The following is a 26,963-nucleotide window of genomic DNA, read 5'->3' as shown; positions in this document are numbered from 1 at the left end:
TCTCTCTCTCTCTCTCTCTCTCTCTCTCTCTCTCTCTCTATGTCATTCAATACTCATTGCTCTCTGGCGCGCGCACGTGCATACACATGCACATTTACTCGAATAATCAATACAATTTGTTGTTCATATCCCTTTCAATTTCTAAGCTAAATTTATCAAACTACACTAAATGCATTCCTCCGTTTGATTTACGATCAAGTCTTCTTCTATTGAATGATAGAAATTCGATTTTGCAAAATGTTTGGTACAACATTCATCAGAAAATTATTTATTATCGGAAAGCAATTATGGTAAAAGCAAGAAATTTTATTCGTTTCTTTTTCTCAATTTGTTGTTGTTGTTGTTTTAATGTATAGTCGCCTTTATTATCATTATTATTATTCTCCCTAAAATCTAAGTTGTCCATTAAATTATCTATTTATCAATTCTCTTGCTTTCAAAATCTCTGTCTATACGCATTTAGTTCGGTTGGATAATTATCGATTTAAATTACTATTAATTAGCACAGCACTACATATGAGATGGATTACAAAGGCCAAATGGTTTTCGCGGTGATGTTGATGCGGGTGTTGACCACAGCAGAGCATCGCTGGCCATACAACTGGACGCATTTCCGCTGTTGCAATTGCTACCGTTGCCAATGTATGATATCCTCTTGTGATCACCATTCGTTCCGCTCATGTAGTCCTTTGTGTGTAGGATTTGTGAGGCACGATGCATTAACGATGGATCGGTGTTTAGTTGCTTTTGTGATTTGGCGCGTTGTAATGGTGGTATTTGCGCGGCAGCCGCAGCATTTGACGAGGAAAAACAGTCGGTATCATTGTAGTTGGCACCGTAGCAACTCGTATTCATCAGACATTCATCAACGCTGGCCGAACTTGAAATGTTATTTACGCTTTTGTCCCAAGTATTTTTGATGATTGTCGGATTGCTGTTATCGAATGTGAGACCAGTGCTTGAGCTGCGTTTCGACGAATTAATCGAATTGGCATGGTGCAGTGTAGCGGTTGCATTACGTTCATTTTGCTTACGTGCTTCAGCATCTTCTTTTTCTTGATCACGCTTTCGCTTACGTTTCATGCAGTATACAACGCAAGCGGCAACAATTACCACCATCGGCATGGCAATCGATAAAATTGCAATGAGTGCAACTTGTCCTTTGCTCAGTCCATCATTTGGGTTGATATACGCCTGAGTCGTTGACAACGGTTGTGAAGTTTCGTCTTCGCATTGTGGACCATGAAAACCGCCCGGGCAAACGCATTGATAGCTATTCACCCGATTCACGCATGTTCCGCCGTTACGGCATGGCGTTGAACTGCATTCGTCAATGTCAACGCTACAGTCTTTGCCAGTGAATCCAGGACGACACGTGCATTGGTAGTCATTGTTTGTGCTCTTACATATACCGCCGTTGGCGCATGGTTTTGTTCGGCATAAATCGACTCTATCTTCGCATTGCGCTCCAATAAATCCCGGAATGCATTGGCATCGAAATTGATTCACCATATCGATACAAGTGCCGCCATTCTTGCACACATTCCCATCGCAATCGTCAATATTCACTTCGCACGTTTCGCCAATGAAACCCAACGGACACTCACACTTAAATCCCGTGTCGATGTTTGTGCATTGGCCATTGTTTTTACATGGGTTCGGTTTGCATTCGTTCATTTGTAAATCGCAGAATTTTCCACTATAGCCCGGTGTACATGTGCAAACCATTCCGTTTGATGTGTCGCTGCAGCTTCCGTGAATGCATGGTTTATCGGCGCACGTTACAGTCTTTTCTTCGCAATGTTTTCCCGACCATCCTTTTGGGCATTCGCAATTGTAGTGCTTTCGAAGTGGATCATCAATACAGGTGCCGCCGTTCAAGCATGGTTTTCGTGAACAGTTTTCCATTTGGATATCGCATTCGTTTCCCATGAAGCCGGGCGCACATTTGCATGTGAACGATCCGTGGCCGGTGTTGAAGCAAGTGCCACCATTTTGGCATGGCCGGTGATTGGTGCAGTAGTTCAAATCTTGGTTGCAAAACAAACCGCCCCAACCTTCTGTGCAATGGCATTCCCATGGATTTTGGCATGTTCCATGAATACATCCTGGATATGGTTCACATTCATCGCATAATGTACCTTTCCATCCCGTCTTGCAACTGAAAATAACGAGAAAAGAAATCGTACGGTCAGTCAATTATACTACTCAACACTGGAACAATAAGCGTTGCATTGCACACTTATTCAAATGAAGATAATTAAATTAAACGACACAATAAAATTAAAACTCATTAAAACAAACACAAGACATACACACACACACACAAAGTAGAACGAGAGACGCCTTTTGTTTGTGACATGGGAGGAAACCGTTTTGTTTACACAAAAAAGAAATGAATATTACCGAGTCGCGAGATGCATTCACATCTTTTAATTATGTATGGGAATTTTTCGGTATTGCTGCTTGCCATATTGACGAAGAGAAAAATGCCACATGAAAACTAAGAAAAAAAAGAAAAAATGTCTCAAACAAAAACATTGTCGATGCAAGTGTTTTCCGCCTGAATAAAAAACACGCGCACACACAATAATAATAAGTGAACAATTTCTAATTTCCAAGCAAATATTTAATTATCGAAATGAAAATGAAGACATTGAACAACAACGTTATAAATGTGCGAAGCATAAACATGAGAGAATTTCTGTTTATTCAACGCCAAAATGGCGTCAATATTGTTTGGTTTCGGTTTTGGTGTTCATAAATTGAGAAACGGTTTCCATATTTTAATAAGCTTTTAATTAACACGGCATTTTTTTTCTCGCTCATTCGTTCATTGGCCATCGTTGTGTGTGTGTGTGTTTTTTTCATGTTTATATCCTCATTTGCTTTGGGTAAATGTCGAATGGCTTAATAAGGCGATGCTAAGAAATTTTTTTATTTCACCAATCAAAATAGCTCCACTTCAGAGACCATTTCAAACAATGTCGTTTTTCTTTTGAGAATTAAGTTTTGTGGAAAGAAAAGAAAAAACAATGTCCAAAATTATTTGATTGTTTCAGTTCAACAAGATGCAGTAAAGAGAAAAGAATTCCTCAAACCGCCATTAATTGCTGCAATAATTTAGAGTGGAAAACAATTTGTTTTTTATATTTGATGTGTCCAATTCCACGTATTCCGATGCAAGAAGTGTGTTTGCAATTTCACATCGCTGAGTGGAATCATGGCAAACATACGAAAAGTAAACAAAAAAAAATGAAGGCACAGGATTATTGCTCATAAAAATTTTGGTTGGTTTACTTGATGAATTTCAGAGATTTTTTTTCCGTATTTTTGGTTATTAAGCCAAACGAAGCGACGACAATGATCAAAAACATGAAAAATGCGGTTAATTAGCTGGTGCTATGTAACCAACCAACCTGAAGGGGTTTATAGCTAAAGCGCGCAGCCAAGCGCTTCAAACGGACAACGACAACGATGGAAACAATGAATACAAAGAATTCAACGAAAAAAAATACCGAAGAAAAAAAACGGTTGATGACAAGAGGAAACCGATTAGGAATTGAAACGATCCCAAAACATTTCATGAATCGTATTTGTATCATTTTGTCAAGCCGATTGACAAATTGCTCCGTTTGTTAATTTTTTTCCCGATTTACTTCTCCTTCTTTCTTCGATCAATTTTTTTCTCTAAATAATGAATGCAAAACGCACTTTTTTTCGGAAGAGCATCGAAATCTTGTTCAATGAATCGTATCGCTGGCACATCGAATCAATCTATTGAACTGTTTGTGTATTCTGTGCTTGACGACACATTCGCTTTACATGGCCGCGTATGTTTACCGTACGTTCGAACGTAAATATAAAAACAAAATCAAGAATGATTAAATTTTTTTTTCGTTTAGTTTGGTCGACCCATCAATCGTTCACTTCGGTCCCTTGTTTTATCTCGATGGACCTACTTAACATCGAACAGTTCTTTTTTTCCGCGCGCGCTCTCTTCACATTCATTTTTCGGTTATTTCTTTGTCATTGTTTCATTAGTTCATATTTTATAAGATTGTCTTAACTGCTTGTTTCTGGTCATGTTACTTCTTTTGTTGGTCTTTGCGCTTGAGTTCTTTTTTTTCTTTCTCTGTGGTTAATGTGTATTGTTCTTGTTTTTCTGCTTACGTAAGTGATACCTCTGGGTTAGTTAAGTCAATATTGTTGGTGTGTTCATTTTTCGGGCTCAGATACATTTCTTTTTGTTTCAGTGTGTTTTTTTTTTTCTTCTGGATTATTACATTTTCGTTCGAATTTTTCCCAGACTATATTAATATCCATATTTTTTGTCATAAAGTTATAAATAACGTATAGTTTTTGTTCATTTGAGTTGTGTCCATCTTTTGTAATTGGGCGATCTAATACACCTGTCGCTCTAACGCAACTCGGCAATAGCTCGACCGATTTTCTTGGCGATTGTGGTCCAGAACGAAAAAGAAGACACCAACATGACCACCATCAGGAGTAAGTTTCGGAACGAAAGAAAAAAAAAGACGATTTGATAAAATGACAGTAGCAAGGGAATTGAACCCAAAACAAATATTCAGACAGAAATATCTAGTATAATAGCATAGTCAAGCATTGAACATTGCAATAGACTAAATAGCTGGTATTCAGTTTAATGCTATTGTATACAATAACACATGCTATAATTAAAGCTGGCTTGATCGTATTGAACAATAGCAGTCTCACTCACAAATGCACACATATCTTTGCATCCACATACACACGCTCCTCCCGCCCGCTCAAACGAACGAATGAAAACACATAAATAGCTTAATTTTCATCGTTGTTTCGTTTGTTGGAAAGAAAACAACACACACACACACACAAATATACTCAACGGAATGCAAAACTAATGAAATTGAACTGGAAATGAGCGGCGACGGCAGAAAGTACGGTTGCATCGGAATGATGAATGGGGAAATTTGACAGGAAAACGGATTTTGGTGCTTAGTTTCTGAGCAAACAAACTGTATTGTTCACCAAAATGAAGCTATTCGCTGCTCAATTTGTCGCAGATGAACAAAGCCATCCCGGGAAATAAACACAAGTAAATATTTAACCATAGAAAGTTCTGTTGATATAACTGAACTCCATGTACAACAAAATGAACCGAACAAAAAACACACAGAATCAATAAAATTTTAACAAGTTGAATTATGTGAAAAGCGCAATGCGATCCATATTTTGTTCTTCGTCGTTTATTGAATAACGAATGTCTTGTACACTCGCGTCGTTTGACGATTCGGGCAATGGCATTTCTGGTTTTTATTCTCTTTTCAATTGGCAGGCATAAAGCGATTCTTTGTGGCGTCCTCAAACGTTAAAAATGATGATGAATATGCACAGAATACACAATTATTTCCCACACTTTAGAATTTGAATTCGTCGTTTTTTTTTGCTTCAAACATTTTCTCTTGCGTTGGATTTCTCGGATCTTGTCGATTTTTCTTCAGAATGTGTCTGTTCAAGAGCCAAATCAAGTCCAATGCATAATTTAAACTAAAGAAAGAAGAAGAAGTTGATGTCAAACGATCACAGGTGTCTGAATTTTATGTTTATTTAATTATTGCCACCGGCCAATGGAATTGCATACATAAACGCGTATAACATCGATCAAATCAACTGGCAACGCGAACATTAACCGCACGTATATGCACAAGGCGCACACACACACACACAACACATCATGCATTGCATTGAATACTAATTGACCGGTTGGATGAACGGCTCTGTCCAGAATGATGTTTTGGGAATATGGTTTATTGTGTGGTTTCATGACTGTGCGTTGTGATTCCATTTTAGTGAATTTCGTGTGATTTCTTCGATTGACTTGCGATCGAATTGAAATTTGATCGAAAATGCCCATTTATATGTAGAATTGGTTCCTCATTTATCGGACATCGGCACCAAGTTTGATTGAATAATTGGTCGTAATTGAAACGTTTCCTTGACATAACATAAAAAACGTGCCATTTATTTTGCTAATAGAAATTCACAAACCGTTGCTTTTCGTGTAAATTTGTTTCGCCCATTTTGTTCCACGAAAAATAAAACGAAGAAACAAATACGAATTGCGATATTCCATTCGATTCCTTTGGTTCATAAATATATACAATTGAAATGCATGAGAATGCTTTCATTTTGGTACATATATCTCTTATCAACATCTATAATTATATCATATAAAAACTTTAATCCTTAGTTGTCGCACGTATAATTTTCTCCTCTTAGCAAGCGTTCACATTATCATAAAACCGTTAGCATTGCCAACACATTTGGCTGTCAATTCATTAAAAGAAGAAGGAAAAATACAGAATGGTAGATCCTCGTACGGGTTTACTGTTATGCCACAGCCCTAATTAGCATACCGAACATTGCAAAATGAGTGTAGCAAAAGACATTCGAAATGATGGAAACAGTCAAAATTGTTGTTCAACGCGAAGAAGAAAAAATTCATCCAAAAAAAATTAATTAACGAAATAAAAATGTAGGAAAAAAGTATTAAAAATGTATATGTGTATAATGGTTAATTGTGTTCATGGGACCAGAAGCAACCAAGCATTTCTTTTCATCTTTCTTTTTTGGGAGAATTCATGCTCTTCAAAATGAAGTATTCATTAGTAGCGCGTCACTCACGATCTCCTATGCATATCAGAAATAAAAATTGTTCCATTTTGCACAACAGATAATTCATTCACAAAATAACGTCGAACAACAGCACAATCACACACTCACAAGAATGAAAGAAAAGGAGAAACCGAGCGATTGGCAGTTGTGGTGTGGCGATGAAAACGAAGATGGCAACACAGCAACATTTTGTGGCTCATGCGATTTCCGAAAGGTTGTTGTGGATTCCACATTTGTTTCACATTTTAATCATAGATACGAATGCGTTTGCTTACTTTCGTTTGCGCACCAACACACAATACACAATCATTCAATTTATTTCGTACGGAATTCACAACCTTTCGTTTTTGTGGCATTTCTTGTTGTTATTGTTGTTGGCTTCTATTTTTTTCGTGTTTAAATTAGATGAAAACAGAATTAACTGTAGTTTTGAGTTTGTGTGTGTGTGTGCACGCGATAGCAACCAATGGCCAATTTGTTGAGCGGTCGCATGAGGTACCATTAGGGATGGATGACTTTTATGATCGGTTCTTTAAATTCTTGTCTTTTCATTATTTATGACGTTTACTTTTGGAAGTTCATAAAAATTTTATTCGATGATTTCGTAGAATCTTTTCTTGTATTTTTGTGATTAAAGAAAACCCATTCAATTAGCGGCGTTCTAAATATGCAGAGGAAACTGACACGCGTTAAAATAGATCAAATTGTGTTTGTTTTTCGAATGAGTTTTTTTTCTCTTTATGGTTTTAACGATTAAAGTGTTTGATTCTAATTGATAAAATTTACGAATTTTGTTAATCATAATGAAAAAAAAGAGCCGTTGCTTAAGTGAAACTAAATAAAATTGTATACTTACATGCATTCATTTGGTGAGTTACAGTGGCCATGCTGCTCGTTACAACCTGGTGCACAGCGAGCTACATAGAAAACGAGAAAAAAAGAAAAAAAACAATTAGAAAAAAATAAAATTAAATTGGAAAACCATACTTAATATGAATCGATTAAAATCGCAACTTTCTTTCGAAAAAAAAAATTGTTCGCCAAGCATATTGTACATTGAATCGCCAATTTTAATTGTTCTGCCCAAAACACTGTCTTGAACATGCATGTTTTGAACAGGAATTTCCATTACGATGAAAGAATCACAGAACGAACCGAAAATATCAACATCGCTCAGTACATTTTATGACCAAAATAAGCGACGACGATTTGTGTTCGTGTATAAGCCAATATAAATATTTTCAATATTTTTGGTAAATATATTATTCAGCGGCATTCGCTTCATTTGTTTATTCGTAAACAAACAAATGGATAGGTGTTTGCATGGGCGATATGCATATTGACGACAGAAATGAGTAACAGGCGATTATTTCAATTTTTTCTTCACAATTAAATGCCCGTATGTTTTGCAACATTGAATGACTCGTGATTTGCAATGGAATATGAGACCAGCATATGTGTACGGCGAACAATAAGCGATAACACGCACCCGAAAAAAAAATATATGAGAGAGCCAATCTGGATGGAAGAGCAAATGTTCGATGTAAACAACGGCAAAAAACCCACAGCATGATGAGATATCAATGGGCTTAAATAGTGCGGAAAGGGAAAGTTTCGATAAAAACGAAAATAACCGCACTTCAAATCCAAACAAATGTGCCGTATTTGTGAGGCGAAAACAAAACGAAAACAAAGGGTTTGCACAATAAAATGCAGAAATATTACAGTATTTTGAGTGTCAATTGAATTGATTTGGATATTCAACCGAATTCATAAGCAAAATGCATTTTATTGATGTGTGGTGTGCGAGCACAAATTATTGTTACGTGAATAAATACAAGTATGGAAAGTCGTCCTGTTCGTCAGACGAACGCAGTCTGCATTCGAAAACAACACACAAAAACAACCGTCTTTGGCAGATGCAGAGTAGTTGTGTGTATGTTATGATACAGAAAAATGGCGACGTTACACGAATTATAGTGGTGGCGGCAGCAACATTCACATTGACAGAGCGACGTGAATGAGAGAGAGAGGTGATCGTTTATTGAATAGCCATGACCCTTTCTCGTCATTTACCACCTGAATACCTCTTTCCGGAGTGAACGTGAACACATTTTATCACTGAATGGAAACGTATTTATTAAAAATCGTTACGATATTTTACGCAGTCCGAAAATTCTCTACCTGATTATTTACATCCATTTCGCTAATATCACGTGGCACAACGTATAACCAATTGTTTTTATATACATATATGAAAATCGCTGTCGGTTTTTCTGTTCTGTTCTGTTTCGTTTTTCAGCTGTCCCTCATTCTTGGTTCAGCACAAAACACAATTATCATATCTACTGACTTCTGCCACAGCTCCGAAGAGTTGTGCTTTTACGTCGGAAACTATTTGTAGTAACATGTACCAATCTTCTTTGTTTTTTTTTTCGTTGCTGTTTGTAATTCTATTTTTTCCAACAGCAAAAATGACAAAAAAGGTATGCGTTTAAAGTGCGCGCGTGTGGAATAATTTCTAGTTGCTTTGAAAAGAATTATCTGGCTTGCGCCATTAGTTTGTTGCAAAAAGCGAGTGTGCCTGTGCATTGTTTTTTGCTGCTGCTGCTGCTGCTGCTGCTGTTCTATTCCACTGTTGTTGCCATCATCATTCCGGTGTTGTGCTCATGACGCCATTTTTCCCTTTAAATCGCTCTCGGATCAGCGTTAAGGCGACGAGCATGCCGAATGTGACTTGCATTTTTATTAGGTGTATTGGTTTTCAAAACACTTGTTTTTAATTTCATTTTGATAGCTCAGCCGAGCACAATTGTTTTTATTTATTTTTTTGCATCTCTCATTCGTTCACTGTTGTTTGTTTACTGTTACACAGCACTGGCTAAGATGATGATCTATCGTGCGATTTAGACACATAGTTTGTGCGCGGCAGCAGCAGCAGCGGCCACTATTCTCTCTCCCTCACAATTTATTGTATTGCAATTGTTCCTCTTCACTTTCTGATTTCTTCGTCCATCTTCCCATTTCCACGGAGTTTCTATGCATGTTTCTTACTCGCTAGAGCGTATAATTCACTCGGCGAACGCCGCATATTTTATGCACTTCGTTGTGTGTGTGTGTGCTTGTTTTTTTCTTTCGTTCATCTTCAAGTTAAAATTGGAAATAATTCTTTTTCAAATGAAATTCTTGAAAAATGAAATCTGCCTTTGAATTTTATAGTACTGATCGGTTCGAATGAAACATTTCGACGAAATAAAAGAGAGAAAAAATGTAATCTGCTCCGTCTGACTTCAGGGTGCGCGCAGATGTTTCGAATAAATTTTTTTTTGTGCTCTTCGTTTAAAATTGAAAAGCAATTTAAGTGTTAAATGTTTTATCCTTTTTCAATTTCCATGTTTTTTTTTTCCATGTTGTTGTTTCATAAAAAGGAGTCGTTTGGAAACCCTTTTCTCAGGAGGAACCAAAGGAAGAAGACACGTCGATTTGATGTCATTCGTTAATTATGTTCGTTTGACTGCCAAGCACACGTTTAGTGTTTTATCTAGACATATGGAAGTTTAGTCGAATCGTTCTATTTTTACGAAAAAAAAGGCGTCAGACGAAACCGGAGAAAAAAAAACTTTGCTAAGTACATATGCGGACAGTTTTTTTCTTGTCTTCATTTGGGCAACCAAACATTTTTTTCCCGAAATGACTCTAGAAGAGGCAATAAATTAGCCATCGAACAGCCGATTTTCTGATAGAATGCTCATGTTCAAAGTGAAGAACGTAACGAAAATTCACACATGTGCTTTTTTCGGGAGCGATGCTGTCAACCGAAAATAAATTTAATGAAATAATTTTGGGTGGAAGGCATCGGAATGTCAGAGTCGATCGAGGAGTCATTTGCGTGTTTCCCAGAATTTCGTTTTCTCTCGATGTCGGAAAATTTGATTATTATTTTTGTGGTTACACAAACAAAAGTTCGAAAAGCCGTGAAATTTATTTCTTTACGCTTGTAGAATAAGTGGTGTTGACGCTGCCTTCGTTTTGTTTTCACTGGATGATTAAACACAACAAAAATTGTAATGCAAACGGAAAATCGAATACTTTGATTAGATTTTTAAACTTCAAGAACCGAAATCGAAGAGAGAAAAAAAGCAACAAGACGAAAAAAAATGCTCATTGAAAATGTAAATGGTCTAGGAAAACGACATTTCAACCCACCACAATAGCAACAATTACTGCCTGTCTATTGAGCAATGTTTTGAGGCCCAACAGCACCAACAATAGGCGATAGGTAAATAATCAATTTGTAATCAATTAAATATACGTTTATTGATGCTTACGGAACGAATTGGCTGACAAATGAAGCAACAGTGGAATTTGTCTGGGAGAATCGTCGTTTGATGTTGAACAGTAGTTTTGTTTGGGTGGTACATTTTCGGTTGTAAATTAGTGAATGAAAGTAATATTAATGCGTTGATGTCGAAACACACAGTGAATATATGGTAATTATATCATTGATGCGTTGATGAAATTGATTTTGATGAAAAGAAGAAAACGGAATGGAATAGAATTGAAATGCAAGCGTCTCTTGACCAAAATACAGAGCGACAGAGAATGCAACAGCGGCAGCAGCAATACAGTGCCGAAGAATGTGACGAATGTAAACGAAAACGAATGATGGTAAATTGAAGAATGTGTGGGTAATGGTTTGTATTGTGCTCTCTCATTCTGGTCATTTCAATGGCCGTGAATTCTCGGCCATAATTCAAGATAAATCAATGAAAGTCGGGATGAATAATTTATGTTAATAAAAATCCATTACATATTCCCGGCTTTTTTTCATGGACATTGTTGGGGATCTGAAGAGAGAATGGCTCACCACGGAACAATGGGTATTCTTTACATATGGCGTACATCCATTGCAGTCGATGCAGGTGAACGTGCAACGATAAAATTGAACAGAGAGAGATTGAGACAGTAAAAAAAGCGATCAAATAATGAATTGATGATGGAGATATCGTGAAATGTCAGCAACTCCGACGACATCAATCATTTCAGTTTCGTCTTTTTTTGTTTCAGTCTTTATTTTCTATGGTTCTAAATATAATTTTTTCATTCTTTTTGATAAGGGCACATTATTAAACAAAAAAAAACAAAAACGACACGTATCACAAAAAAGGCACCCAACAACTTTACTTTAATTTTGAAATCGAAACTCATCATGTTTGGAACATAAAATCTGTGGGGTGCCCGCATCATTTTCACCAAATATGACTGATTCATGCAGTAGCCAAGTTGAAATAGAATGTGATACCGTTCGTAGCGCTGGCTTCACTTCCAACAGTGAGACATGTTATAGCAATATCATAGTCACAGCATGCTGTTGTGTAAAGATTGATTTTCGAACCGTTTTACCGTGCGTAATCAATGAATAAAACAAATTTATTTTGCAAAACACAAAAATGATTGCCAACATAAAATCGCCTTGGCCAAGTGGATTTAGTAAAATCAAATAGAAGAAGATCAAGTTCAACAATTGACGACGACGACGGCAGCGGCATCCACACAACAGCACAAGCAACGGATACAACACACAATTACGACGGTGTACGCGATCTGTGTATGTATGTGCGTCTGTACAGACCGATGTGGATGATGCGGTGAGATGGCAATGTGAAGTGGACACCCAACAAACAAAGGAACAAAATGAAACACGAGAAGAGAAGAAGAAAATAACAAGACGAAGAAAGAAAGCAACAAGCATCGTCGGGCATAAGAACATCGCTTTAGCTAAATAGCTTTAGATTAAAAGTTCCCATCGTTTATAAAACACATTTAAATGCGGTTGCATCCATCGACGAGGCTGCAATTTTATTTCTATTTGTCTTGCCTTTTCTTATTCCATCGTTCGCTCTTTCTGTTGCTCTCTCTCTCTGTGTGTGTTTGTTCGTTTGGCCGGCGACTCTTTTCAATCCACTTTATTTGCGTTCTCTTGCTCTCACACCGAAAACAAACATGCACGTAGCACGGCTATTCATTCGTTTTCTTGCCATTCTCGCGTATGCCAGACGAAATATACACGATGTTATTTCTGCGAACAGTTTCAAGAGTCTTTTGAGAGCGAACAACTACCGTTTTTCGATATATTTATATTGTGAGTGTGGTTCGGTACATTCCAATGCTTTTTTTCCAAGTCTCTCTAGCGCGGCCGCGGTGGCGGCATTTCCATGCGAATCCCACCGAATTGATCATTTCTGGCTTTCTTTTGCGCATTTGATTTAAGGACTTCAAAGCAATTTTTCAAACGGCAAAGGATTTTTTCTCCATTTTTTTTAATTTCAAATCCTTTTTTTCTGTTTCTGAATTTGCACGAGAAGAAAAAAAAACAACAACAAGTAGCAAAAACAAGCGTGCACACAAAGAAAAAAAAATATCGATGTATTTTAAGCGAAAAGGAAGCTGCATGCGTTTCAAGCCTAAAAACAAGTCGAGAGCGAAGAAAAAAATGCTTCCTTTTCATCTAAACGATGGATGGATGCGCTTTGGGAAAGAAAACGATGTAACACACAAAAAAACGAGCTCGGTAAGGAGTTATAAAAAACCCGAAATTGATGAAAATCATCTTTGAAATGAAACACGAAATCGAAGATCATCTGTTATCGTTGTGCCGTTCGTTTGGTTCTCACGTAATAAAGTCAAGCACACAATTTTTATATCTCGCAACGAATTATGCCATCGACATTGATGCAAAGAAGGCATTGCAGATGAGAAAGAGAGTTGAAAAGAAGAAGATGATGAACAAAAAAAAACACCAACTCAACACACACACACACACACATACAAGATTCTGTACACCAACACGATCCTTTGTGATCGAAAGAGCTGCATGCGTATTCTGCACACACAAAAACCATCGCTTCACAAACAAAAAATAAACGAACGAGAACACAAAGTGAAGAAGTGATCTTTCGAGTTGTAGCATACAGAAGAGGAGAAAAAAATACTATATTTAAACGCTTACACACGAAGAAGAGAGAGGAGGAGGTAAGAGATGAAAAAGAGAGAGGAGGAGGTAAAAAAGGAACGCTTCTGGCCTGGGAAGTTACCGAAAAAAAAAGATGTGCACCTTTTTGTCTTGATATACTTCAGCTGGCTGCGTTCAAAGCGAAGCAAAAGAAGAGAAGAGAAAAAAAAACGTCGATGAAATGGAAAAATAAGCATTAAAAAAACACAACCGAACAGAACTGAGAATAATCAGTAATCACATATCGTTCTCTTTTTCGTTCTCTCATCATTTTCATTTTTTCGGTATTATTTATCCATCGATCTGAAATATCGAAGGAAGTGCAAGAGTTTGAAACAACCATATCATACTGACCCGCAGACTTTTTTATCGTATGCGTTCGAGAGATGTACACGACGAACAGATGAAGAACAAAAAAAAATCGTATAAATTGGACCACTGGTTTTTCTTCGCTCTCTCTCTCTCTCTCTCTCTCTCTCTCTCTCTCTCTCTTTTCAAATGAGTGAGACGCAAAGCAGCCCCTATGGGCATAAATAGCAGTAGTAGCATTACACGTTCAAGACATGGTTTTTTTTTGTTCGTTGTGTTATTTTTTTCCCAACTTCTTCACTTTAATCTAGGCTATTTTTGTTCCTCAAGGCATCCATTCAAGCCAATTTGTATCCTTTCACAGCAAACTGCTACTAACTATAACATTTTATTCTTGTTTGTACATTCAATGGCATCGGCTATTCGACTTTCAGGTCGAAGAAATAGTGGAAAATTGAAAGTATTTTTAGAAATAATAAGCTCATTAGCATTTATAATTAAATGTTTATTTTAGACCGACCACTATTTGCCAAAATGTAGTGTCCGTTTTGGTTTTGTATGAAATGCGTCGGGATTATGCATGGGAATTCGACAGGTTTTCGGTGAATTTTCAGTTTGCTGCCTTTGAATAAACACCGAACATGCAAATGTGAATGTAATTTCTTTCCATTTAATGCATTGAAAGCGGTTCTTTGCATTGGCTGCAATGGTAATCGCTAATGCGCGATGTTTTTATTAGCTTAAGATGGTTAAATCGGTTTCAATAGCGGAAAAAAAACGTTATAAATTGAAAACTCAAGCTTTAACAAAATACACTCAACGAAGACAAAACCAGAAATTTATTGACAATTCAATTTTTGGTTCGTTTCATTTCATTTTTTCTGTTGTTGTTGCTATTCTTTTTCTCGTTATGTTAAAGTAGCATGTGAAAAGTAGAAAAACCGTTGTTCGACGGTTTGGTTCAGTGCTTGTCCCATTGAGACCAGTGCGCTTCATGTATACGAAAACATGGATTGAGCGATGAAGACGACGATGATGACGACGTTTTCCGTAATATTGAAGTAAGACGTAATCATAAATTGAGAAGATTATAATGAAATTATCGTATTTAATTTCGTTTGAGTCGTTGTTGTTGCTGCTGTTGATGTGGTGTACGCTTGAGAGCGCGTTTCGTTGTGACTCTGTGCTTGTATATATGCAAAGTGAGTGTACGGTGTGCGTGCACCGGAATTCGATTAAGATAATGCTCTTTCTTTTAAATGCTGCCGATAAATCGGGTTGTTTCTTTATTGGTTTCACGTCTGCTGTTTCTCAGCTGAGAACGAGAGTGCATCCAATGATGTTTGGTTAATGCATTTGCATAGTAGGAGCAGTTGAACGGTACACGCACCGAACTCACTAACTCACACATACACAAACACACACTCGGATTCAAAATGACTTGATTGCATTTGCTGCAAGTTTAATTGACGCTTAATTGAAAGCAAATGCGACGTTAATTGACATGAATTCGTCTGAATTTGACTTGAAGTCAGGTTATTTCTCCTCTTTTTCAACATTGTCTAAAAGAGATAAAAGTATCTATTGGTAGCCCGTTATGATTTATGTTTATTTGAAAATTATGATTCAGCATTAGCGCGAGAAACATACGGATGTCTTAGTTTCTGCGCTATCATTCATCGGAAGTGAGTCAACGAAAAAAAACAAACTCAGAAGCTGCTTTAATCAAAATCAATAGCTCATTCTGTTGTATGTCCGTTCACTTTAACGTCCATTCATTCATTTATATTAGCGGAACGTTTTTTCTCTGTAAAATTTTAAATATGGTTATCTCGCTGGTCCCAACAAACGTTCACATATTTGTAATAAAATGCCGGAGAAAGATGAGCATTAAATAAAAAACCATTTAAACCATCATTTGGCATAACAATGGCACATTTGAGTGAACAATGCATAAAATGGGGTAAAACTGTATCATTTCATGATATCAAGCCATGAATTAGTCGAAACAACAACAACGAACGAAACAAACAAAAAAACGTAGAATAAAAATTTCTTCATTAAAATCAAATGTCTTTAGCATCTCTTGGTGCAGTTTTTTTCTGTTTTTGCTTGGCTATTGATGTGGTGGATTTTTTCTTCTGTTCATTTCTTTTCGTTTCAGTTTGCTTCTCGTCTTTCCAAACAACGTGTCTTCCATCGGCTCATTCATTATCGTACACGTAAACAATAAATTTTGACGAGAACCACGAGAAAGACATACGAATATGCAAGACACAGCACAAACAACACAATAGGCGTATAGTCAGACGGAGTCAAGTAAGCGCGCTGATTTTACTCCATGATTTCAATCCATGGAAAATGATCCACATTCACGTTTGACGTGTTTATTTATGATGTGTGTTTGTTATCTCTCTGCGTCGGATTTTGTTTGTGCGGTTTGCTCATCGTGATGTTCACATCTTGTTGTTGTTGTTGTTGCTGCTGCTGTTTTTTTTCCTTCTCCTCTGTATAATAACAATTCACAAAATCATAACTCTGCGTGGCACTACCGTATTTCATGTTATTTTATTGTATCTGTGCTTTTTTTCTACTTCATTTTGCTGTTTTTTCTGCATTAACATTAGCATCAAAGAGTTCGTATTTAATTATTTTAATGTGTTTGATCGTATGTCTCAAAGTGCATCGTCTCACTGCTCACACTGGCGTGCGCGAACAGTTCAAAGAGGTCGACATGTTTACAGACAATCGAAACTTTTTCGGGAAACAATGTTCCGATTTTCACCGAAAACAAATGTTGTTTTCGACGGAAGTATATTATTATTTATTCAAAATGATGCTCTGCACAGACACAATGGTGAAGGGAAAAAAACTGACCTATTATCGACAATTGTGACGATCATTCATTAGCTTCGTCACTGAATTTTGACACCATATCCAAGTCGTGCGGCTTCATTTATGGAAATTAGCTTCCTACAATTGTTTTGACGTTCCAGACGTCACTCGTATTCCGTGTACGCCCATCACTATCCGAGCTACTGTACCACGGTGTACACATTTAAACGCGATTTGATTGCGTTTTTATAACGATTGCGTGCATCAAGAGATTTAATTAAATTACACAGAAAATTCGAACGATGCAACATATATGCACATGGCTGCATGATCGACATGCATCGAGCTACGGAGCACATAAGAAAAAATACACACAAACAACAAAATCACTTTTTCCACTTTTGAATTGAAATTTCTGTGGATATGTCTCAATAAATATTACGATACGTTGAGCGTGTTTCATTAAGTTGAATGAGAAGGATCTAATAGATTTCTTTTTCCATACAATTTCATTAGGCATCAACAAAATGGATTTATTTTATTTGAAAATGTCTTCATTTTCCATTTGTGGAATCCATGTCGAGGAACGAGAAGAGAGAGAGAGAGAGATAGAGAGAGAGAGAGAGAGAGAGAAAAAACGACCAAATGAAAATATATATTATAAAATAAGTGTTTGTTTGTCTTCGATTCTCAGCGTTCGTCTGGTTAAAGTACTGAATGCTCATATCAACTTGTTTTGTGTGTGCTTGTCTCTCTCCATCTCCCTCTCTTTTTCTCTTCACTTGTAACGGATACAGATTGCTGTTTGATCACAGTAACATTGGAGTTTTGTTAGCGTGCACATTCCGCAGTTTACTTTACAGACCGAAAGAAAGATATAATGTAATTACTCGCTGCTCTTTTTTCGTCTCTTGACTTGAGTGAATAGAAATAGCATATTTTACATAATCAGGTTGATTTATATTTGTTTGAATGGCACACACGGGTGCTGCTGCTGCTGCTGCTGCCTTTTTCTCCATCTCTTGTTGAAATTTGGTGGCATTTCTTTGAACATGCTTGTAAATTTTTTTTTATGGATGTTACCAAGTTGTTTTAATTTAGCAAAGTGATATTTGAGTCAGTGTCTGTTGAGAAAAAAAAAATGGTGATTTACCTTTGGTACAATAGTCTCCCTGCCATCCTGATAGGCACACAATGCTGCCGGTCGATGAGCACGTATAGTGGCCGAATTGATCGTCACGTGGTCGACAAAGATTAGCACAGCCTTGACCATAGTAATGGGCATCACATGTAACGCGAAAATCATATTGAATGCTGGAATACTGTGTCTCGTGGCTGGCATCCGTCCATTCCGATGATACATCCAGTGCTCGTTGCTCGGATAGTCGTTGGATTAGTACATCTGCAAGAGAAGATGAAAAGAGAAAACATTAACAATTATGCAACTGCTTTCAATCGAAACTTCCATCCGAAAAGTTAAATTAACATGAAAAACACGTACAACTTCTAGGCTGTCAACATGAAACTGTCTATACTTTTTTTCCCCTATAAATCGATTGCTTCGACGTTACATTGATGTATGTACTTTAGAAATAAGTCGGATTTCATAATAATGGAACTCTTTGTTAAAACTGAAACAACATAAAAACAGTCGTTGTCGTTGAGTTGGATTCTACCCCGCGCATTTCTGTTTATCTACATAGTTCGATCGAATAGTTTTTTTTACATAATCTTTGATATGATTCCTTTTTCGTTGTGACTGTCTCTCTTTCGATGACTCGACGTGTTTTTCGGCTGCGTTTTGTTGTTAGGCAAACAAAAAAGACACCTAAAACAACATTCACTGCAGCTATGTATGCACATTGAAAATATGGCCGTGGAACCCTTTCCATTTTTGCCACATTATTTCGATGTTGCGCGCTTTATTTTGCTCCTTATTTTCATTCTCAATTGATATAATGTTTGATCAAATTTGATTTTTTTTTGGCAAAGCAAATGGATTTTATATTACTTTTGAAAGGAAATAATGTTACCGAACAAGCGATTTTATAGACTTCGATTGAGGGAAGTTTTTGCTGTGGCTTAGCTTCTTTTTATATTTGTTTATTGATGTCAATAAGCCGAGTCTCTCTCTCTCTCTCGCTGTCATAAAGACGATTTTCATGAAAATCTACATGTTTTGTTTTCTTCTTTCGTTGCTGTTGTTGCTAGCGATTGCACAATAACAACTACAATCATTATGATGAATTCGTTATGTACAAGAAATTCTCCCCCCTCAAGTCAGTTGAAAAAGCAACTTAATAATTTTGTCTCGTTGAATTTATCACGCAGAACCAATCGACAACAATACAAAGTAAACATTGCATGTCATAAATAAAGATTAAATAGATGAAAATTTAGCAGTCACCATTCATTCAGCTTTAGCTTCAGATGGAAATGACAAAAGAACAACAGTAGTCATACAAATATCCTCGCCGGGGACAATTGTACATTGTTGCAGAGCCGCCGACCGTTATACATGTGAATTTGCATGTAAAATTCATTCGTATTACAACATAATGATCGGCCATGGAGATCGAATGGCAATTTTTGTGTCGCAAATTTTATTCAATGGAAAAACCTTTTCCCCTTGTTGCCATTGCCATGGGTGTGCAGAACATCGCACACATGATTGGGTCGTAAAGCATTGGAAATTTGTGGATTTTGTGAAAAGTAACACCATGGCATGTAGTTTTCGGTTTATTGATTGAGTGCTAATGCGAAGAAATGTTGATCATTTGCATTAATGGTCATACTCTTGGAATTCGATTGATTTGACATTATGCACGCAGCGAACCATGCGCTCGTATGTGTGTGTATGTATGTGTCTGTGTGCTGATAAAGGCGACTGTATCAGCAGAACTATCATTAGTGCGTTCGTGTGTGTGTATATACACAAAGAGAAGCAGATGTTTTCGCTTAATGCCTTGGAATATGTTCTTTCTTTTTTGGACTATTATTTGTGTTCCAATACACACACACACAAATCCAGAAAAAGAGAAGATCGAATGTGAACAAAATCAATGGAGGTTTTTTTTTATCATAGAAGCATAGTAGGCGAACAAATATAGCTTTTGTCTAGAATCTACTAGTTCGGAATAATGCGTTGGATATATAATAGGATATCTGTCTCCTTTTTTTGCTGCGCTTCAACTCCTTTATTATCCGAATTTCACACAAACACAAAAAGAAGTCTTTGAGGAGCATAAAAACCGGCGAACGAAGGAACGAGAAAAAATCCTGAAGAATTGCTTTTCGATGCATGAAAGCATTCTTCAAAATCCTCAAACTGCTCGTACGAATTCATTTATATGGCTTAACCAATGACAATAATACACAGCACAGCGTACGGAGTATCCCAGCATATAATAAAATTGTTTACATTTGAAATATTTCTCAGGGACATATTTTACGATGACAATAAAAGTCTTAGAAGTCCCAACGAACATGATTTATTGCATCATTTCAGAGATATTTTATAACTAATTAAAGGAAGCATCATCAGAATGTGTATTTAATCATTTAGTGGCATTTTACTTCATCACATCACATTTTGGTAGAGAGAGAGAGAGAGAGGACGGTCTCGATCAGGATGAATATTTCATATTTTCGGAAGAGACAGCGTTCAACAAATGAATGCGAATAATGTTGTGGGATGTTATTTATAAGTTATGTTTTTGCATTGTGTGCTCATCTGTTCGCGCATATGTTGCACAAATGATTGACATTCGCTGTGATCCAAGATGTAAAAGTATAAATCAACAATCACAGCAACAACAGATTGAATGGCAAAACATATTCTAGATTAGTCCGAATCACTGTGGATAGGTAAAATAACCTTCGGACAAGAGAAAATCTACCTGTGTTCATCCTGAGAGAGTGAGACAAAAAGAAACTATGCAACAGTTGGAAATGGGAAAAAAATAGAAAAAGAAATGCGTCTCTGTATATCTGTGTAATCACAGCCAGAGACCGTTTCGAAAAGATAAGAAGCCCAAAGTCATTTACACAGATTTGGAAAATCTGTTTCGAATTCGTATCGCATTGGTACGATCAAACGCGCTGTTGCGGCGTCAAACAATCCAAATCGATCGATCCGATCCGCAGACGCTCGTTCGTTGCATCCATGGTGCAAAGCCATACATTGTCTATACGACGGTGGCCTGTGCAGATGTTCCCATTTCGTTTCGGATATATTTTTGTGAAGTTTGCATTTGTGGCGCAGCTTTAATTTTGGAAATCGGCTCATCGAGTGAAAGATAGGAAAATCATTTGGATAAACACTCTGTGTGCCCAATGCCAATGTGACGAAAATCATCTGCTGTTATGGAACAGTGTGTGTGTGTGTGTTTTTTTTTCTTCGTTCATTTGTTGCGTTGCGATGCGCGCTACGGCTTCGCTCAATGTTCATCATTCGGACATGTGCTCGTGTACCTTGTCATGCACATGTGAATGATGATAACAAGTACAAGGGATCAGATTGTAGATTTTTGTGCAATCGTCATTTGCTTGACGAGATCCTAGGGGAAATGTGTCAATGCAAAATAGTGTGGGCATTTTGTTTCGCTCGACATCAGAACAAATGACAAATGCCTCGAATAAAGTCTTCCTTTATTTTCGGCTGCGCATTCGATTAAGAGAGCATTCGAACGCGGTGAAGTAAAAACGATATAAATTGGTCAAGGTGGAAGATTTTTCATGTGTGTGTGTGTTTTTATGCGCAAAACAACAGTTCTGCACGCACGACTTAATTGTTCATCTTTTTTTTTGTTCATCGTCGTTGGATGTGTTATTTTTTGCCTGGTTCCTAATAAGAAATACAATATATGACAAAAAAAGCATTTGCATACATTAACATGTTTGGTAACGTTCATAAAGTCACGAAGTAGTCAGTCAGTCAGTCACTTCCCTTCTTTGTCGATTTTCAATGCATACACGCGTGTGCATTTGTCCTATGAATTCGTTTAATATGCTAATCGATTGTGTTTGGGCAATAAACAGGCAACACAATTTCAAGAGCTTTGTAGAGCATTTCATTGCTCAAAATAGATAATTATCGAATCACTCACAGCATAAAAGTTCTGAATTTTTTTTCATTTTCGGGGAGTTTAGTAAATTTATGTATGAATCGATGGGTCGATTTCGATGAATCGCGCAGATATATAATTTTATGGTACACGGCTCGTGTGGCCAAGCTGCGTACTTGATTCGACTCTAGTATATCATCCATATGTGTGTGTGTGAGAGAGAGTTTTTTTGTTCGTTGCAAATATGGAATATCGAACATTCACGATAAACAAGACACAGCCGAAACGGTGGAGCGATCAACCGATCGCCCAGCATTTGCAACCGTATGCGTTTCCACATTTCGCGCTAATGCGTTGTTGTTGTTGTTTCTGCACTGTGTGTGCGTTTCGTTCATTCTCATTTTTATAGTTGTTGATTTTTGCGCTCGTTCAATTACATTACCAACCTAATGCTAAACATCTGCCAGCAGAGACATGTGGTTGCTCGCGCTGTCGTCACCGGCGTTTTCGTGGTTATTTTTTAATGTTCTTGATAATCTTTTGGCTGCTGTTGTTGCTCATTACAATTCTCTCCATTTTCGTATCCATCGCTACCAATTCAACTGATTTCGTAGTTGCGTTTCAATAAATCGACCCGAATGGAACACACCAACCAAAATGGAGAAAAAAGAGTTATTGTGCCATCTTCAAATGCGAATCGAATGATTGAAATATTTTCAATGTTTTAGGCTTACCATTGAAACGGCTCCATGGCAGTGTTTCCTGATTTTCGCTTCGATAACATTCATTTATTTTTTATTTTTTTAATTAATCAGTTGCACGAAGACCCAATTGATTGATTACGACTCGCTGCTGTTGCTGTTGTCTTTGGCGCACTTTTTCTTGGTTTATTTGCATTCGGCGTATCGTTTTGTGTGGATCGCGAAATTACAAAAAGAGCCGCGTGGTTGTTCTAACGAGAAAATTAAGTGACATGTGCACTTGTCGTTTGTTTTACGTCTCTCTCTCTCTATCTCTCTCTCTCTCTATCTCTCTCTCTCTCTCTCTCCGTGTGTGTGCATCGCTTTGCTTTATAGAAATTTGCATATTTGTACATGTGAATTTGCCGCTTTCAGCTATTTTCGAATTTGTGAAACATTTGGTTGTTAAGGACATGCGTATATTTGTTGCATGCGTGACATGATGCGACCTCATCTTTTGTCGTTGTTTTATTCTTATTCTTCTTTTTCCCCTTCGTTCAAGCACCAAAACGAAATAAAACAAAGAACATTTCAATTCGCTTGATCGTGACGCGCTTGTCTGCTGTATGTATTTTTAGAGCGCGGCAGTGTAATTTTTATCTCAAGTGACAAAATGACATCAGCCATTTCAAAGGAAAGCCAGACGTATCGCAATCAAATTGAATGCCACGCAATCGAAAGACGAGCGAGAGTGCGAGGAAAAAAAAATGGAAACACATAACGAATGAGAAACGGGCCACAATCCAGGCATACAGCGGAATTAAGTGAAAATCCTTTTTGTACACACCCAGAGACAGCGAGCAAATGTTTCCTCAGAGAGCGAGAGACACACACATTTTGCCTAGTCGGTTGTCTGCACATTTTCATGAATGGATACATAAATACACAAAGTGGAGCACGCAAAATAGCAAACGGCATTCATTCCGTGATCAGAACGAGTGCAAGAGAAAGAAAAGGAATGGAATGAATAAAAATAAAAGGCAAGAGCCACGCGGAAAGAATATCTCGTAAATTTATTTCATCAAAAAATCGCGAGTATTGTTGGCTGATGATATAAGCCTTTCTCTTCTTCCTCACGCTCAGTCGACCATTTTAACGAATCACAAGCGAAAAACAAAGTACCAAAAAAGTGAAAAAAAAACACCTGCACCTCGCATAAGGCTTGTTTATCGGAGCGCAAAACGGTTATTCATGCAGTTGAAGAGTGAAACGAGCAAAAAAGCAGCAGCAGCAGCAGCAGCAATCACAAAAAACCACACTATATTCCTTCCAGAAGTTCATCATGAATGCAATATGCGTTTTCACGCGAAACCCAAATGGCGAAATCTTTAAATGTAATACCGGTGAGTGAGTGAGTGAGTGAGTGAGTGAGCGATGGAGGGAGAAGAAAAGTGCCCAACATCCGATTGCCACAATCGAATCGAAATGAAATATGCAGAAAAACCACACGAAAAACACTGGAACCGAGACACAAACGCCGCGGTCACTAAAGACCAGAACATGTGAAATATTTCTCTCCTTGAGTCAAGTTTGATGCATTTGTTCGCGTCATTCATTAACAATTTTTAATACAGCTAGAGCAAAAAAACAGACGAAGGCATGCAGTCAAGAAATACACACAATAATATGAAAAAACAACAACTTTAATATAAACACATTACCGAAATGTGAAGAGATGAAGAGGAGAAAAAAAACACTAGACGAACGAAGAGAATAAACAATCGACGTACTCTGAATATGGCCGGTGGCTATGTCCAAACAGTTAAAAAGGATTTAATAAAATCTGCGTACATGTACTGATTTGCAATCATGAACGGGCGGAAAAAAGGTACCGAACAACTGCGCAACCGCACTCGAAACGATCGCATCAGCGCAAATGAAAAATGAAGATAGATACAGCGAATGGATGATGAACGGACAGAGAGAAAAAAGACACACACACACCAACAGTCCAAGCACCAAGATAATCAACACGAGATAGAGGCCAAAGCCATAGATCGGATGGAACATGCTTAAGAAACCAGCACGAAAAAAGGGCAGCACACTACATCGCCAAGGTACTAAAGTTAAGTGGAAACGTTTAATTTCGTTTAACGAAAGAGAGAAAAAACCCGTACACACACTGAATGGATTAGAATTGGCGAGGAACGGAAAAAAAGGGAAACGAGCGCAAAACACAAAACAAAGGCAAAAACAAATCAGAAAGGTTGAATTATTTGGTTTTTTTTAATGAATAGTTGCGTGATTTTTGCATTTATTTTGCGAATTATATTTCCTTTTTTTTCTATACGCGAATGGTGCAATATTCGATTTTCTCCGCTTGCTTTGGCCGGATTTTCGCCACTGATTGCTTTTTTTATGTGCTTCGGTTTTTTGTCGGTTATGTCTGTGCCAAGGCTTTAGAATACTCGGATATCCTGAGCCAGCGTTTGGTCGATAGATTGGAATTTCTCATCAAATTCAAATTTAACTCAATTTTCATTTTCCCTTTTTTGCATTCTTAAAACCGAGCGTCGATCATCATAAAAAAGGGTTAGATTTTTATCTGTAGACCATGTGAATCAGCAAACGAAAAACTTAATCGAATCACAATCTTATCTTTGCCGTCTGTATTCCTTTGATATTAATCATCGAAAGAAATTTTCTCAGCAACATTGCGCTAGGTAAATGAAGAGGTTCCCCCGAGAGAAAAATCGGTGACGCATTCAAATGGCAACAACAGCCGACAGGCAAATGCATGCATAACTTGCTACATCGTTGATTCAACTAATAATAAGTCTTACGGTAGCCGGTGCAATTTTGAAATGTTCCAAAAATGGATTCATTCATTGTTTCATCATGAAAAGATTCAGTTTTTTTCGGTTTGTACCTCTCTCTCTCTCGCTTGCTCCGTCTCACTTCATCGCCACAGAAAAATCATCCTCTTCAATGTAACTAAGAATATTTAATGGACAATTGTTGAAATGGATAATGTTTTGCCACAACAACAATGGGCTATTTCAAGCAGTGTCTGTATGTTTGGTAAGATGCAAGTTACGAGGCCCACCGTCATCTTCGATCCAATGCTGGTGCTGATTGGAAAGAACATTGCCCAGTATTTTTAATGTATGCAATATTCAGTTTACGAAATTGTATTTAATGCACTGACGTCGTTCATAATCATTTTTTGTTTTGTTTCACTTTGGTTTCTCGCTGTGTGTTTCGGTTGTTTTCGTCTTCAGTGTGTGTGTGTTTGTCGTTGCGTGTGATGTGCAGTGTGTCTCTTTCATCATCATCGTGCAAAAGTAATGCCGAAATAAAGCACACACACAAATACACCAAATGCACTGTTTCACCATGAACTTTTTTTTTTCATTATGCTGTGCTGTGCTGTGTTTTTTCGCCATCTTCTGGCGTTCTTCCCGATTTCTCTTTTCCTCTTTCTCCCTCTGACTTGAGTTGTCAGAGTTTCGTGAGTGCATTATAGCTCCGTTGTTGCCGTTAAAACAGATCGTAATGAATTTAATATGTGTGTATTGAATGAATACGTGTATTTTTTTGTTCTGTTGCGCACGACGAACACGAAAAAAAGCGATATAATTAATGTTTCCTTTTGAACTAAAAGATAATCGGCACTCACTATGCGAAAAAAATACAACAGAAACGAAAAAAAAAAATTAAGAAAAAAAAACTAAAACGAAAAGAAAATATATGTAAGCAACACGTACTGAAAATTGAAGTAAAGTATTTTCAGCGTGGCTTTGGAAATGCAAAGACGAGCAAGAGATAATCCAAAGCCGAAAACACACACACACACACACACACGAGAAAAGAAAGAAATGAGATCTGGTAAGAGGAGGTGAAATGAAATGAAAAGTAATGTCGATGTGCTAAAGGTGAGAATATCACTTGGAATCATTAATATTTTGGTTTTGTTTCGTATTTTCCATTCTGTTTCAACTAATCATATTGTACACACACAATTTGAACTGGAATCAGGCAATTTTGCATTCAAAAATGATAGTGCGTTCGGTCGTTATTTGCGAGCGATAGCATCGTAAAAAGAAAGATTAAATTGGACGAAACAAATATTTAAGTATGTAATTAAAATTCCTTAACGAATCTTGAACATTATGTGAATTGGAACGCAAATTTTCGCTTCGTTGATATAAAAGGAAGCAACACTTTTGTCAAGTCGAATGAAGTTAATCAATTATCAAGTCAATTAAACCCAAAGAGATTTTAATGAGCCTCTCTTTTGCGCTTAATGAGGATAAGCGGAGATTTTTTTTCGTTTGGTTCATCTTCGTCAACCATCTCGTATGAAATGTGATGTACTGGATT

General features: G+C 37.2%; 2 protein-coding genes across 2 annotated transcripts in view; both read right to left on the bottom strand.

The window, feature by feature from the left end:
- The window catches only part of LOC129567343 (protein Rae1), a 124,561-nt gene that overhangs the window by 30,227 nt on the left and 67,371 nt on the right, over window positions 1–26,963 (bottom strand). The gene's annotated exons all lie outside the window — the stretch shown is intronic.
- Window positions 1–26,963, bottom strand: part of LOC129567277 (neurogenic locus protein delta) — a 60,406-nt gene that overhangs the window by 413 nt on the left and 33,030 nt on the right. The window contains exons 4-6 of the mRNA XM_055443950.1: window positions 17,988–18,236; window positions 7,535–7,595; window positions 1–2,161 (exon numbers count right to left, since the gene is read on the bottom strand). The exon at window positions 1–2,161 is cut by the window's left edge and continues 413 nt beyond it. Coding sequence (XP_055299925.1) covers window positions 511–2,161; window positions 7,535–7,595; window positions 17,988–18,236 — 1,961 coding nt within the window. The 3' untranslated portion in view covers window positions 1–510. The remainder of the gene's footprint in view (window positions 2,162–7,534; window positions 7,596–17,987; window positions 18,237–26,963) is intronic.

Source organism: Sitodiplosis mosellana, unplaced genomic scaffold (genome assembly GCF_009176505.1).
Source record: "Sitodiplosis mosellana isolate CC-2019 unplaced genomic scaffold, AAFC_SMos_1.0 Smas_scaffold_1, whole genome shotgun sequence".
In the NCBI taxonomy this organism is placed as follows: Eukaryota; Metazoa; Arthropoda; class Insecta; order Diptera; family Cecidomyiidae; genus Sitodiplosis; species Sitodiplosis mosellana.
This window is presented reverse-complemented; position numbering and strand designations above follow the sequence as displayed.